Source organism: Narcine bancroftii, chromosome 3 (assembly GCF_036971445.1).
Source record: "Narcine bancroftii isolate sNarBan1 chromosome 3, sNarBan1.hap1, whole genome shotgun sequence".
NCBI classification, from domain to species: domain Eukaryota; kingdom Metazoa; phylum Chordata; class Chondrichthyes; order Torpediniformes; family Narcinidae; genus Narcine; species Narcine bancroftii.
This window is the reverse complement of record NC_091471.1, coordinates 15,513,714-15,528,995: the sequence shown is the minus strand read 5'-3', so window position 1 is coordinate 15,528,995 and position 15,282 is coordinate 15,513,714. Positions and strand designations below refer to the sequence as shown.

The following is a 15,282-nucleotide window of genomic DNA, read 5'->3' as shown; positions in this document are numbered from 1 at the left end:
CTTCTTCAGTCGCCATTTAAAACCAGTGTAATGGATAAATAATTTGGGAGAATTTGGTAATATTTTGGGGAATTTGTAAGATTTAGAGTAGGTTACATACATACACACATTTTAAAACAGATCTTATTTGAAAGACAGAGAAAATATTGAAGATCTCTGGAGAATGTTATGCACATTCACAAGTAGGTGTTACCTGAACTGACGTCATAAAATGAATGACCATTATTATGAACTGGTGCCAGGATAGCTACAAGTACCTTATTGCAGGGTGCTTACATGAAGGTCCCTCCTGCGCAGAACAGCGGCTTGTCATTACAAACACCCTTTTTCAGCAGAGGGAAAGCCTGAAGACTACCTGGATGCATCCCCGATCCAAACACTGGCACCTCCTGGACTACGTCCTGGTGCGAGAAAGAGACAAACGAGATGTGCTCCACACCAGGGTCATGCCCAGCGCGGAATGCCACATTGACCACCAGCTGGTTCGCTACAAGATCAACCTTCACTTCAAGCCAATTCCAGGAACAGTAAAGCCCCCAGAAAGAGGTTCAATGTTGGAAACTTGCAGTCAGACGAAGTGAGAGGAAACTTTCAGGCAAACCTCAAAGCAAAGCTCGAGGATGCAATCCGCCTCACGGACTCGTCCCCTGAAACCCTCTGGGATCAGCTGAAGACTGCCATACTGCAATCCACTGATTTCCTCCAGGAAAAACAAGGACTTGTTCGACGAAAACAAATAGGAAATCCAGGAGCTGCTGGCAAAGAAGCGAGCTGCCCACCAGGCTCACCTTGCAAAGCCGTCATGGCCAGAGAAGAAACGAGCCTTCCGTCACGCATGCAGCCATCTTCAGCGCAAACTCCAGGACATCCAAAATGAGTGGTGGACAAGCCTCACCAAACGAACCCAGCTCAGCGCGGACATTGGCAACTTCAGGGGTTTTTACGAGGCTCTAAAGGCTGTGTACGGCCCCTCACCCCAAGTCCAAAGCCCACTGCGCAGCTCAGACGGCAAAGTCCTCCTCAGCGACAAGATCTCCATCCTCAACCGATGGTCAGAACACTTCCAATCTCTTTTCAGTGCCAACCGCTCAATCTAAGAATCCGCCCTGCTCCAGCTCCCTCAAGAGCCCTTAAGGCTAGAGCTGGATGAGGTCCTCACCCAGGAAGAGACATATAAGGCAATTGAACATCTGAAAAGTGGCAAAGCAGCAGGTATGGATGGAATCCCCCCAGAGGTCTGGAAGGCTGGCGGCAAAACTCTGCATGCCAAACTGCATGAGTTTTTCAAGCTCTGCAGGGACCAACGAAAGCTGCCTCAGGACCTTCGTAATGCCATCATCATCACCCTGTACAAAAACAAAGGTGAGAAATCAGACTGCTCAAACTACAGGGGAATCACGCTGCTCTCCATTGCAAGCAAAATCTTCGCTTGGATTCTCCTAAATAGAATAATACCTAGTGTCGCCGAAAATCTTCTCCCAGAATCACAGTGCGGCTTTCGTGCAAACAGAGGAATTACTGACATAGTCTTTGCCCTCAGACAGCTCCAAGAAAAGTGCAGAGAACAAAACAAAGGACTCTACATCACCTTTGTTGACCTCACCAAATCCTTTGACACCGTGAGTAGGAAAGGGCTTTGGAAAATACTAGAGCGCCTTGGATGCCCCCCAAAGTTCCTCAACATGATTATCCAACTGCACGAAAACCAACAAGGTCGGGTCAGAAACAGCAATGAGCTCTCTGAACTCTTCTCCATTAACAATGGTGTGAAGCAAGGCTGCGTCCTCGCACCAACCCTCTTTTCAATCTTGTTCAGCATGATGCTGAAACAAGCCAAGAAAGACCTCAACAATGAAGACGCTGTTTACATCCGGTACCGCACGGATGGCAGTCTCTTCAATCTGAGGCGCCTGCAAGCTCACACCAAGACACAAGAGCAACTTGTCCGTGAACTACTCTTCGCAGACGATGCCGCTTTAGTTGTCCATTCAGAGCCAGCTCTTCAGCACTTGACGTCCTGTTTTGCGGAAACTGCCAAAATGTTTGGCCTGGAAGTCAGCCTGAAGAAAACTGAGGTCCTCCATCAGCCAGCTCCCCACCATGACTACCAGCCCCCCCACATCTCCATCGGGCACACAAAACTCAAAACGGTCAACCAGTTTACCTATCTCGGCTGCACCATTTCATCGGATGCAAGGATCGACAACAAGATAGACAACAGACTCGCCAAGGCAAATAGCGCCTTTGGAAAACTACACAAAAGAGTCTGGAAAAACAGCCAACTGAAAAACCTCACAAAGATTAGCGTATACAGAGCCGTTGTCATACCCACACTCCTGTTCGGCTCCGAATCATGGGTCCTTTACCGGCATCACCTACGGCTCCTAGAACGCTTCCACCAGCGTTGTCTCTGCTCCATCCTCAACATTCATTGGAGCGTCTTCATCTCCAACATCAAAGTACTCAAGATGGCAGAGGTCAACAGCATCGAATCCACACTGCTGAAGATCAAACTGCGCTGGGTAGGTCACGTCTCCAGAATGGAGGACCATCGGTTTCCCAAGATCGTATTATGTGGCGAGCTCTCCACTGGCCACCAAGACAGAGGTGCACCAAAGAAGAGGTACAAGGACTGCCTAAAGAAATCTCTCGGTGCCTGCCACATTGACCACCGCCAGTGGGCTGATATCGCCTCAAACCGTGCATCTTGGCGCCTCACAGTTCGGCGGGCAGCAACCTCCTTTGAAGAAGACCGCAGAGCCCACCTCACTGACAAAAGGCAAAGGAGGAAAAACCCAACGCCCAACCCCAACCCACCAATTTTCCCCTGCAACCACTGCAACCGTGTCTGCCTGTCCCGCATCGGACTTGTCAGCCACAAACGAGCCTGCAGCTGACGTGGACATTACCCCTCCATAAATCTTCGCCCGCGAAGCCAAGCCAAAGAAAAGAAGAAGAGGGCTATAGTCCAGCTGCAGGTCAATGGAACTAGGAGAATAATGGACTGGGATATAGTGAAGGGCCTGTTTTGGTGCTGTAGCGTTCCGTGGTTCTAATAAAGTACAATGATTTTTGGGCTACTCTCCATTCAAGCCTGTGTGATGACAGTGTTTGGAAATTGCATGGAATAAAGTTGCAGCGGTGCTCAATATCTGCAAGGGTAAACAATTTTCACTGCAGTGTATTATATCTTTTGTGTTTTAAGACAAACCAGGATTATCATCCATGTAATCGAAATTGATCATATCGCTTCTCGATATGGTAAATAGTCACGGTCTCGAGTTAATAATGTGAAAAGTCATCATCTTTTCTCAAGAATAGGAGAGTTTAAAACTAGAGGGCAGAGGTTTAAGAAGATTTGTAAGGGACCTGAGCAGTACCATTTTCCATCCAGGGAAGTAGAGGAAGTGGTAGAGAGAGGAACAATTTTAAAGACATTTTTTTCAAGTACATGGATGAGAAAGGGTTAGAGGGATATTAGCCAAGATCAAGCAAGTGGAACAAGTTCAAAAGGGCAACTTCAGCAGAATGGATGAGCTGGGTCAAGGACCAAGACCATTTCCATGCTGCCAAACTCTGACTCAATTTTACATTAACTTATTCACAAGGTATTTGCACATCATTTTCTCCTCACAGTTACATTGTGCTTGATACTTACTTGTATGTTATGTTAAATCCAGTCAGATTATAGGCAGCATCGCTGAAAAAATGCAGCAAAGCATACCCAGATCGTGAAACAACTTCTGGTATTGTTCCGTTCCCATTCTTTTCAGGTACGATCAAACCACTGAGAAAAAAAGAAAATAGAAAAGATGAACTGGTGTTTTGGAAATAACAATATACTATAACGTGAACAGATGTGAAGTGCACTTTTAGAACTCTAGCATCTCCCAAGATAATTAATTTGGCAATTTCACAAAACAATTCTTTATCATTGCAATTTCTGGAGACACAACTACTGCAGATGCTGGAATTTGGAGCAAAAATCTCACTGATGGAAGAATTCAGCAGGTCAGACCACATCTGTAAGATGGAGAAAGGAATTGTCTATGTTTTGGGTCAAGTATCTTCATCACAATTCATGATATGGACCTTAGGTTTTCTCAATATGTCACATCTCTTACACATTCTAGATACAAACTCAGATCTACGTTATAAAAGTAATTTATTTTCTTTGTATCTCAAATCTGTCATGTTGTTTACCTGAAACCAAGCATTACAGGAACAAAAGGAACCTACAACTACAAAATTAAATAATAGGACCCCACCAAAAAACATGAGCCACAGGCTCCTCCACCATCACTGACCTCATCACTTCTAGTAATCTTCTTTCCATAGTCTCTAACCTAATTTTTCAACCCCACGCTACCCAATTCTATCTCCTAGCCCAACTTCCTGTAGACCCATTGTTCCCACGTGCTCCAGTCCTACCAACCTGGCATCATTACACCTTGCCTTCATGTTGCCACCTTTAGTCCATTCCCTTCCCACCTACAACTGTGACACCACAAACACTCTCCATCACTTCACCAACTTTCTGTTCTCTTGACTGGACAGTCTCATTTTCACATGGATGCCAAACCTGATACATGTCCATCCCCCAATGGGAAGACGTCAAGGCTCTGCTTCTTTCTTATTACCAATGGGCAGCAAGGATTTTGCTTCCTCAACACTTTTGGGTGTATTTTATGGAATTTGGGCAGCTGATCACGAAATATCACGTACTGTTTTTGAGCTATAACCTATTTTTGCATTTTCTTGTCATTTTTTAAATGCTTCAAGCATACAAAATCATAAAGTGCAACATATAACTGAAAATTAATTTTCTGCATTCACACTTGGACTTCTTCCTTGCTGATCTTGGTGTATGTAGTCAGTGACACTAGACATTGCGACCATGGAAAAGCAGTATCAGGGCAACTGGAATTCATCAATGCTGGATGACTATTGTTGACACTGTCACAAGAGGCATCAGATGCGGAGTACAAACAAAAATCAGTGGTTGTCTATCATAATCCCCAATTTTTTTTCAGGAAGCAGACCTTTTGGAAAAATAAAGAGTTCTCCAGTGCAAAAGACCTAACAAGTTCACCTCCAACACCACCCTCCTCTCCTGACCGAATTTGTACCAGGCCCCAATAACGTCTCTTGCGGCTCATCCCATTTTCTCAAATCAACTCGCAGAGTTCCAGCTGTGCCTCTCTTTTCACTGGTGATGTGGAGCATGTGCTACAAGCCTACACAGACAAGGCTCCTCAACTCTTTCTCTGTTATACTGTCAACGCCATTAGTATTTCCTCCTGAACCCATGATGAGCTTGTCAACTTTATCCACTTTGCCAGTAATTCTCAACCCTTTCTTGATCTCTCTGTCTCCATTTCATGACACAAACTATATGCAGGCATCTTCTATAAACCCACGAGCCCCTACAGTTACCATAACTACACCTCTTCCCACCCTTTCCATTTCTTTCTCTCAATTTCTCCGTCTCTGCCGCATCTACTTCAAAGATCAGGCTTTCCATTCCACGACATCCTCCTCTTTCTGAAAACATACTTCCCCCCTTATGCCACACTCAACCCTCATCCACATCTCCTCTATTCCCCCCACACCAGATATAATGAGGACAGGGCTCCCTTCATCCTTCCCTACCACCCCACCAGCTAAGAGGAATTTCTTCCCTTTCAATGGGATCTCTGCCACTCCCACCCCCCCCAACTCATCTCCACTTTTCATAGGGATCATTCCATCCGTAACTCTCTCATCCATTTGTGCCTTTCCACCGTTCCTATCCCTGTGATCATCAAAAGTACTACAGTTGCATCTCCTCCCTCACCACTATTCGGAGTCCAAGACAGTCCTTCCAAGTGAAGCAACATTTGTGAATCTGCAAGGGTTATCTACTGCATCTGGTGCTCCCGATGCAGCCTCTTCTAGATCGGCGTGACTGGACACAGACTGGAAGATTGCTTCATTGAACACTTTCGCTCGTCCATTGCAGCAGTAAGAACCTCCTAGCACTCAACCACTTTAATTCCCCACCCCACTGCCACACTGATATGCCTGTCCAAGGCCTCATGTGCTGTAAATTGAGGCCACCCTCAAATTGGAGGAACAACACCTTGAAATCTGTCTCAGCTATCTCCAACCAGATGAGATAAAATTTCTATTAAACTCCTCCCCCAGTCTCTGTGTCCCTTCCTTCTCCTATCAGAGCTATGCCCTCTCCCCTCTACCACATCACTTCTCAGTTTCTTTCTCTTTTACCCACCCCTGTAGCTACCTCTTAGCTGTTAGTCTGAGTTCCTAACCCTTTCCACCATTTTATTTAAGAGTCTGTCTGATTTTCAGCAATCAGACCCGAAACTTCGAATATCTTTTAATTTCTATGGATACTCCATGATCTGCTGAGTTTCTCTAGCACTTTTGAACTGCACAATGCAGATCTCATTTACCTAAATTAATGAGGAAGCGTTCTAGGAGCCGTAGGTGGTGCCGGTAGAGGACCCATGATTCGGAGCCGAACAGAAGTGTGGGTATGACAACGGCTCTGTATACGCTTATCTTTGTGAGGTTTTTCAGTTGGTTGTTTTTCCAGACTCTTTTGTGTAGTCTTCCAAAGGCGCTATTTGCCTTGGCGAGTCTGTTGTCTATCTCATTGTCGATCCTTGCATCTGATGAAATGGTGCAGCCGAGATAGGTAAACTGGTTGACCGTTTTGAGTTTTGTGTGCCCGATGGAGATGTGGGGGGGCTGGTAGTCATGGTGGGGAGCTGGCTGATGGAGGACCTCAGTTTTCTTCAGGCTGACTTCCAGGCCAAACATTTTGGCAGTTTCCGCAAAGCAGGATGTCAAGCGCTGAAGAGCTGGCTCTGAATGGGCAACTAAAGCGGCATCATCTGCAAAGAGTAGTTCACGGACAAGTTTCTCTTGTGTCTTGGTGTGAGCTTGCAGGCGCCTCAGATTGAAGAGACTGCCATCCGTGCGGTACCGGATGTAAACAGCGTCTTCATTGTTGGGGTCTTTCATGGCTTGGTTCAGCATCATGCTGAAGAAGATTGAAAAGAGGGTTGGTGCGAGAACACAGCCTTGCTTCACGCCGTGGTCAATGGAGAAGGGTTCGGAGAACTCATTGCTGTATCTGACCCGGCTCCTAGAACGCTTCCACCAGCGTTGTCTCCGCTCCATCCTCAACATCCATTGGAGCGCTCACACCCCTAACGTCGAGGTACTCGAGATGGCAGAGGTCGACAGCATCGAGTCCACGCTGCTGAAGATCCAGCTGCGCTGGATGGGTCACGTCTCCAGAATGGAGGACCATCGCCTTCCCAAGATCGTATTATATGGCGAGCTCTCCACTGGCCACCGTGACAGAGGTGCACCAAAGAAAAGGTACAAGGACTGCCTAAAGAAATCTCTTGGTGCCTGCCACATTGACCACCGCCAGTGGGCTGATAACGCCTCAAACCGTGCATCTTGGCGCCTCACAGTTTGGCGGGCAGCAGCCTCCTTTGAAGAAGACCGCAGAGCCCACCTCACTGACAAAAGGCAAAGGAGGAAAAACCCAACACCCAACCCCAACCAACCAATTTTCCCTTGCAACCGCTGCAATCGTGTCTGCCTGTCCTGCATCGGACTGGTCAGCCACAAACGAGCCTGCAGCTGACGTGGACTTTTTACCCCCTCCATAAATCTTCGTCCGCGAAGCCAAACCAAAGAAGAAAATTAATGAGCCATTTCAAGTTCAAATTCAAGTGTATTGTCATATGTGCCAAAGTGCAGTTCCCGTACCACACAGTGATATTTTCATATCTTAAATCACCCTGTACAAAAACAAAGGCGAGAAATCAGACTGCTCAAACTACAGGGGAATCGCGTTGCTCTCCATTGCAGGCAAAATCTTCGCTAGGATTCTACTAAATAGAATAATACCTAGTGTCGCCGAGAATATTCTCCCAGAATCACAGTGCGGCTTTCGCGCAAACAGAGGAACCACTGACATGGTCTTTGCCCTCAGACAGCTCCAAGAAAAGTGCAGAGAACAAAACAAAGGACTCTACATCACCTTTGTTGACCTCACCAAAGCCTTCGACACCGTGAGCAGGAAAGGGCTTTGGCAAATACTAGAGCGCATCGGATGTCCCCCAAAGTTCCTCAACATGATTATCCAACTGCACGAAAACCAACAAGGTCGGGTCAGATACAGCAATGAGCTCTCTGAACCCTTCTCCATTAACAATGGCGTGAAGCAAGGCTATGTTCTCGCACCAACCCTCTTTTCAATCTTGTTCAGCATGATGCTGAACCAAGCCATGAAAGACCCCAACAATGAAGACGCTGTTTACATCCGGTACCGCACGGATGGCAGTCTCTTCAATCTGAGGCGCCTGCAAGCTCACACCAAGACACAAGAGAAACTTGTCCGTGAACTACTCTTTGCAGATGATGCCGCTTTAGTTGCCCATTCAGAGCCAGCTCTTCAGCGCTTGACGTCCTGCTTTGTGGAAACTGCCAAAATGTTTGGCCTGGAAGTCAGCCTGAAGAAAACTGAGGTCCTCCATCAGCCAGCTCCCCACCATGATTACCAGCCCCCCCACATCTCCATCGGGCACACAAAACTCAAAACGGTCAACCAGTTTACCTATCTCGGCTGCACCATTTCATCAGATGCAAGGATCGACAATGAGATAGACAACAGACTCGCCAAGGCAAATAGCGCCTTTGGAAGACTACACAAAAGAGTCTGGAAAAACAACCAACTGAAAAACCTCACAAAGATAAGCGTATACAGAGCCGTTGTCATACCCACACTCCTGTTCGGCTCCGAATCATGGGTCCTCTACCGGCACCACCTACGGCTCCTAGAACGCTTCCACCAGCGTTGTCTCCGCTCCATCCTCAACATCCATTGGAGCGCTTACACCCCTAACGTCGAAGTACTCGAGATGGCAGAGGTCGACAGCATCGAGTCCACGCTGCTGAAGATCCAGCTGCGCTGGATGGGTCACGTCTCCAGAATGGAGGACCATCGCCTTCCCAAGATCGTATTATATGGCGAGCTCTCCACTGGCCACCGTGACAGAGGTGCACCAAAGAAAAGGTACAAGGACTGCCTAAAGAAATCTCTTGGTGCCTGCCACATTGACCACCGCCAGTGGGCTGATAACGCCTCAAACCGTGCATCTTGGCGCCTCACAGTTTGGCGGGCAGCAACCTCCTTTGAAGAAGACCGCAGAGCCCACCTCACTGACAAAAGGCAAAAGAGGAAAAACCCAACACCCAACCCCAACCAACCAATTTTCCCTTGCAACCGCTGCAATCGTGTCTGCCTGTCCCGCATCGGACTTGCCAGCCACAAACGAGCCTGCAGCTGACGTGGACTTTTTACCCCCTCCATAAATCTTCGTCCGCGAAGCCAAGCCAAAGAAGAAAAGAAGAAAGAATGGGTGCTATAAGGATCAGTGCTGAGGCCACAACTGTTTATAATCTACACTGGTGATTTAGCTGAAGGGTATTAATGCATCGTAACCTTATTCGCTGATGTTGTAAAAACAAGTAGATTAGCAAATGCTGTGTTGGGCATAAAGAACCTGCACAGGGATATTGATGGGATATGTTAAATTAAAGATATTGATATTAAAGATGTCTAGTTGGAGACTGCTAGTTGTTTGTGTTCCTCCAATTTGCAGGTGGCCTCAATTTGGCAGTACATGAGGCCATGGACAGGCAAGTCACCGTGGCAATGGATGCATGGAATTGAAGTGGTTGGCCACTGGGATATTTCTGATGTTCCAACGGAACTCAATGGTGCTCAATGAAGTGATCCCCTATTCTGTGTCCAGTATCCCCAGAGTGGAGGAGGCCACATCGGGAACACCAGTCTCGAGCCAGATGGCATCAATGTAGTCTTTTCCAATTTCCATAAACACACTTTTCTGGTCTATCCCCTTTCCTCCAGCTCTCCACCACATTCTACTCTTTCTATCAGTGCTATTCTTCTTAGTCCTCTGCCCTCCCTTTTATCAATTCTCTATTTCTTTCTCTTCTACCCTCCCATATGTATCCACGAGTTAGCCTATGCTCCTTCCCTTTTCTTCCTTCCTCTTGTACCATGTTCCTGACAAAGTGCTGGGTCTGTTGCATTGATTGCCTTTTACTTTCTATGGATTTTGTGTGACCTGATGAATTTATCCAGCGCTTTTATGAATTGCATAATTCATAAAATTATGGTCAAGACCCAAGCATCTGCAGAATTTCTTGTTTAACAAGATGCAGGTGCAAGTGATCAGTGGTCTTTATTAGAAGGTGTACAGAGAATAAAAATTAGGAAGAACTGATGCAACTTTGGATTACATTTCTAAAAGTGCACCTGGAATACAACATTCAGTTTTCAATGTTGGTCTCCATATTTAATCAAGGATATGTTTGCATTCATCGGCATACAGAAAAAGTTCACTGCATTGATTCCTGGAATCGCTGAATCACCTATCTCAGATATACATCAGGAGTCTGGGATAAGGTGATTCTTGTGTGCTTATCTCAGTTGAGTGGTTACTGAATCTCGGGTGTCAGCAGATGTTGCATTCCTTCCAATATGGCAGTTCAAATGTGTCAAGACGGCATAGAAAGAAATTTAATTCAAGGAATTGAAGAATTCTACCTTCAAAGTTGGTTTAAATTGATTATTTTCATAAATCTCCACGACCAAGTGATGTCGTAGAGACACGGCATGAAAAACACAGGTCCCTTGAGCCCCCATCCCCATTGTAAGGTAAAGATCAACTGCACATGTACACCAATCCTACATAAAATCTTTTTATATTAAATTCTCCCCTCATTCTCAACAACTGCCTCCAGATTTTACCATTTACCACACTAAGAGCAATTGACACCCGCCAATTAACTTAGCAATGTGCACATCTTTTTGACATGCAAGGAAATCAGGGTGTAACACATGAGTGTTACATGAAATCTGTGTGGTTGCTGCTGTGTTATTATCAACCCACATTAGATATCTGGTACTCTCTCCCAATTCAAGAAGGCCTTTGCCACATCAATGTGAGATAATTACTCCATTGTTTTAAGGGAAAAAAAAGAAGCAATATTATCAGACATGTGACGAATGGAGGAGAGAAAGCCACATATGCAACAAATTAGAAAAATTATGTGGGATACAACTTGAAAATTACCATGAAGGTTGCAGTATTCTTAGAAAACCTAACTTATTCATTAACATTTTTCAAAACAAGTAAGGAATGTGCAAGTCACTGATCTTGTTAGATAATTACTGGTTTGTCACGAGGCCTTTTCATAGCCAGCCTCAGGCTGACTACGAAAGGTATTTCTTACCTTTTCATGCAGGTGCAGTGCTCCGATGTCCCCTTTCAACCTGCAGATGCCTCAGACATTAATGCAGCTTTCAGGAGGCGTAGCAACTGGTGCCATGACACCTCACATACGCGCCAAACAATGGCCAACTTTGTTACCCAAAATCTCCCATGCAGCAAGAACCACTCTGTGTTTCCCAGAACAGTTCCACTGCGTGGGATATTATGGGTAAGGTAGACAGCCATTGCACTGCCGCGTATTGAGCAGCTGGCGCCGACGAGTGGCCCCGAAGTTTGAAGCGGCTCAGTGAGGTGCCAGAGGCCAGAGTGGCTGGTGGGGCTGTCACAGCCCACCCCTGTCGGCCCAGCCCCTGCTGCCCTGACAGCCCCTGCCGGCTGACCCTGCCCTGAGGGCTCATGGAGGGAAAGGGGTAAGTGGGATGGGTCATGGGCTGACGACATCACCACAACGTCATCAGCCCACTCCTAGCCAGCCACTTCCAACAGCATTATGTTCATGCTAGGCGGCGAGAGGGATTGCAGACGGCACCTTGGAGCTGGCCAGGGAGCATTCATGGAGGTAAAGCTCCTGACGTAAGGGCAGAAAATCTTTGCCCTTGCACTCGGGCTTTTTGACTGTATGAAAGGGCAATATCATCAATATATCACCCAAATCTGAATTATTTGTTTGCCCTTTTCTTTGATATTGTCCAATCTGTGGCAAGTTCACTATTCAAATTTGCTGCTACTGATAAAGTGCTGCAAACTCTTTTCCATGTACCTGCTTGTTGACAGATTTACAGGGCAACATCTTGGTTAAGTCACCATTTCTCGTTGCAGCCTAATCGAATGCACGAACTGAGGCTTAGATTATGATACAGGGTCCATTAAAAACAACATTTATTCAATAGAGAACTGTAAATAACAAGTATGAAATAGGTGAGAAGAGTGAGATTCACAATGACCATTGTCCTCTGAAGTACAGAATTCTGAAAGACGGAAACCTCACCAAATTTATTGCCAGTCATCTCAACTAGCATTCCTATTATCCTAAAACAATGCATCAGAGTTCTGCTCATTTCAGCCTAAGGGAAACACCCTCCAATTTTCTTCCCCACCCCCTCTCCCATCAATGCAATCAATTATAACTCCAGTGACTACATCAAATGCTTTGTGTATTTGCAGTAACAGAAGGGAGCGAGGGTAAAAGCCAGAAAGAACTACTCTTCTGGCTTTGAGGAATGGGTTCAGTCATGATATCTCGCACAATTGACTCGTGGTTAAGGAGAACTTCAAAAAGCTCCTTCCACCTGACTTACCAGTTGGCATCCGAGGAAGATTAGCCCATTCTTGGTCCAGAGTGGTGTAAAACTATTGTAGTGTGGGTCATAAATAATCACAGGAACCTGGAAAACAATCTTCTTGTCAGCTTCATCAGTTCAATTCCCATCCACTTTGCTTGGCACCACTGCCTCTTGATAAATTACCCATTCTGGGGTTTCAGATTTCAGGAAAGAGTATGATACTTGTGTTCTGTTTCAAAATAATGGATGAATTTTGCTTGTCAGGCATATCCTAAATGTTGACATCATTCTCATCTCATCTTATTGATGGCAAGTGACACAGAGAAAAATCATATGCAAAAAAATGTCATCCTTCCAAAATATTTCATGATCAGCTGTTGGCACGGCAGGAAGCTGCACTTGGAAACATTCCTGACAATTCTCACTATTCACTGTATCTTGAAGTGGTCTGGTGTTGAATTTACTTCACATCGATTCTGCCTGCTTTCAATGCCTCAAGGCCTTCTACTATGGATCTCATAAGGCAATGAGTGTCCTTTAATTTTTGAACATCCTCCTGATCTCATATCTGACAACAAAGACTGTAAGACCAGATAGCATAACAGGTAACTGCTCCAAAATGAGAATTACCAATATTGTAATAATTTTAAAATCAACAGCAAGGAAAATCCTCCCTGTATTCACATAGACCAATTACTTCCAAGATCAAGTTGATTTTCCATGTACCAAAGTGCAGTTAAAAAATTTGTTTTGCAGGTAGCCAAGCAATGCAATTACAGCAAATAAAACAGAGTTACAGTGGAATGAGAATAGAGTCAGTTAGAAAAGAGCAAAGATAACCAGTGTGAGGTTCAATAATGCAAGGGAAAAAACTGTCCTTGAATCTGGTGGTGTGTAATCTCACACATGAATCTTTTTCCAATGGGAAGAGGGTGAAGGGAGTCTGTCTACGGTGGAATCAATCCTTTAATATATTGAGTGCTTTTCCAAGGCAACATGAAGTTTAGATGGAATCAATGGAAGGGAAGGCGTTTGTGAGCTGCGTTCACAACTCTGCAGTTTTTTTTTGCAGTCTTGGGAAGAGTAGTTCCTACACCAAACAGTGAAGCACTCTGACAGAAAACCTTCATTGGTGCACGTGTAGAAGTACTGAGGGATGTAGGTAACTTGCCAAATGTCTTCAGTTTTCTGAGGAAGATTAGGAGCTGGTGTATCTTGACATGGCTGGAGATGTTTTCTCATTGAACTTAAAGCTGTCTACTATCTCCATCTCTGCACCCTCAACCCAAGCAGGGGATTGAGCACCACCCCTCTTCTGGAAGTCTATGACCAGCACCTTGGATTTGCTGCCACTGAGGGAGAGATTGTTGTCCTGGGATCAGCCAACAATCTCTACCTCCCTTCCAGATTCCAAATTATCACTGTTTAAGACCTGGTCAACAATGGTAGTGTCATCCACAGTTATAGATGATTGGAACAGTGTTTGGCCATACGAGGACTGAGTGCCTAGCTTTGAAGACCTCCGGTGTCGAGGATAACTGTGGTAAAGGACTTGTCACCGATTCTCACTGATTGAAGACTGCAGGATAAGAAGTCATGGAACCAACTACAGAGAGGGTGCTGAAGCCAAGGCTACCAAGTTGGGATGAGTTTGCCAAAAACTATAGCAAAGCTGTACTCAATAAATCAATGAATAGTGTTCCAGGGCTGATTGTTGAGATTGGGATACGTCATATGCCATGGACTTTTGGCAATGTTAGGGGAATTGAACTGATTGAGACTGGCTGGGAGACTCACTATGTCCTTCTTCAGCACTGGGTTATTAGAGGCCTTCTCGAAGAAAGTGCGTACTTCAGCCTGTGCAGGGAAAGATTTAAGATGTCTGTGAATACTTCCTCTGGCTGGTCTGCACAATCTTGAAGGACCTGTCCAGGAACTTTTTCTGGGCTAGTTGCTTTCTGTTCTCTGGGAGGCTGACATGACGCGTGCAGCAATGACAATAAGTGTAGTTGTGCCTGAAGTTGAAATGGTGTGTGCTGCTTGCTCACTGGATTTTTATACAATGCTGGGTTACCTGACTTGAACAATTGCGTCCTAGCCTTCAATCGTGAGTGAACCTCAGAATTCAGCCATGGTTTTCAGTTAAGGAAGACTATCCTCTTTGACATGCAGTTCCTCACACGTGCAGTGCTGTATTTGTGGAGGTCAGTTACCAAGTCCTTGAATATGGACCTGTCTACTAACTCAAAAGCTCTAAAGATTCGGAGTACATACATAGACTGCCATCAGGGTAGTTGATGGCATACGGAGTACATACATAGACTGCCATCAGGGTAGTCGATGGCATACGGAGTACATACATAGACTGCCATCAGGGTAGTTGATGGCATACGGAGTACATACATAGACTGCCATCAGGGTAGTCGATGGCATACGGAGTACATACATAGACTGCCATCAGGCTAGTTGATGTAAATTCTCACGGCAGATAGGAGAGGCAGCACTTCACTGTCAGATATTCCAAGTTTGTGTGTGTGAGATTGTATTCACCACGACCGCCACAACTGATCACCACGTGGGGTTGATGAGGAAGAAGGCAATATCTACCCTTTTGCCTTTTCTGAGGACATTGCAGTCTACCTAACGGATTG

At 45.6% G+C, this 15,282-nt stretch overlaps 1 protein-coding gene across 3 annotated transcripts in view; it reads right to left on the bottom strand.

Moving 5' to 3' along the window:
* The window catches only part of atrn (attractin), a 520,815-nt gene that overhangs the window by 406,087 nt on the left and 99,446 nt on the right, over positions 1–15,282 (bottom strand). For all 3 annotated transcript variants that reach the window (XM_069923525.1, XM_069923527.1, XM_069923526.1), the window contains exon 4: positions 3,659–3,787. In XM_069923525.1, the coding sequence (XP_069779626.1) occupies positions 3,659–3,787 (129 nt within the window). The remainder of the gene's footprint in view (positions 1–3,658; positions 3,788–15,282) is intronic.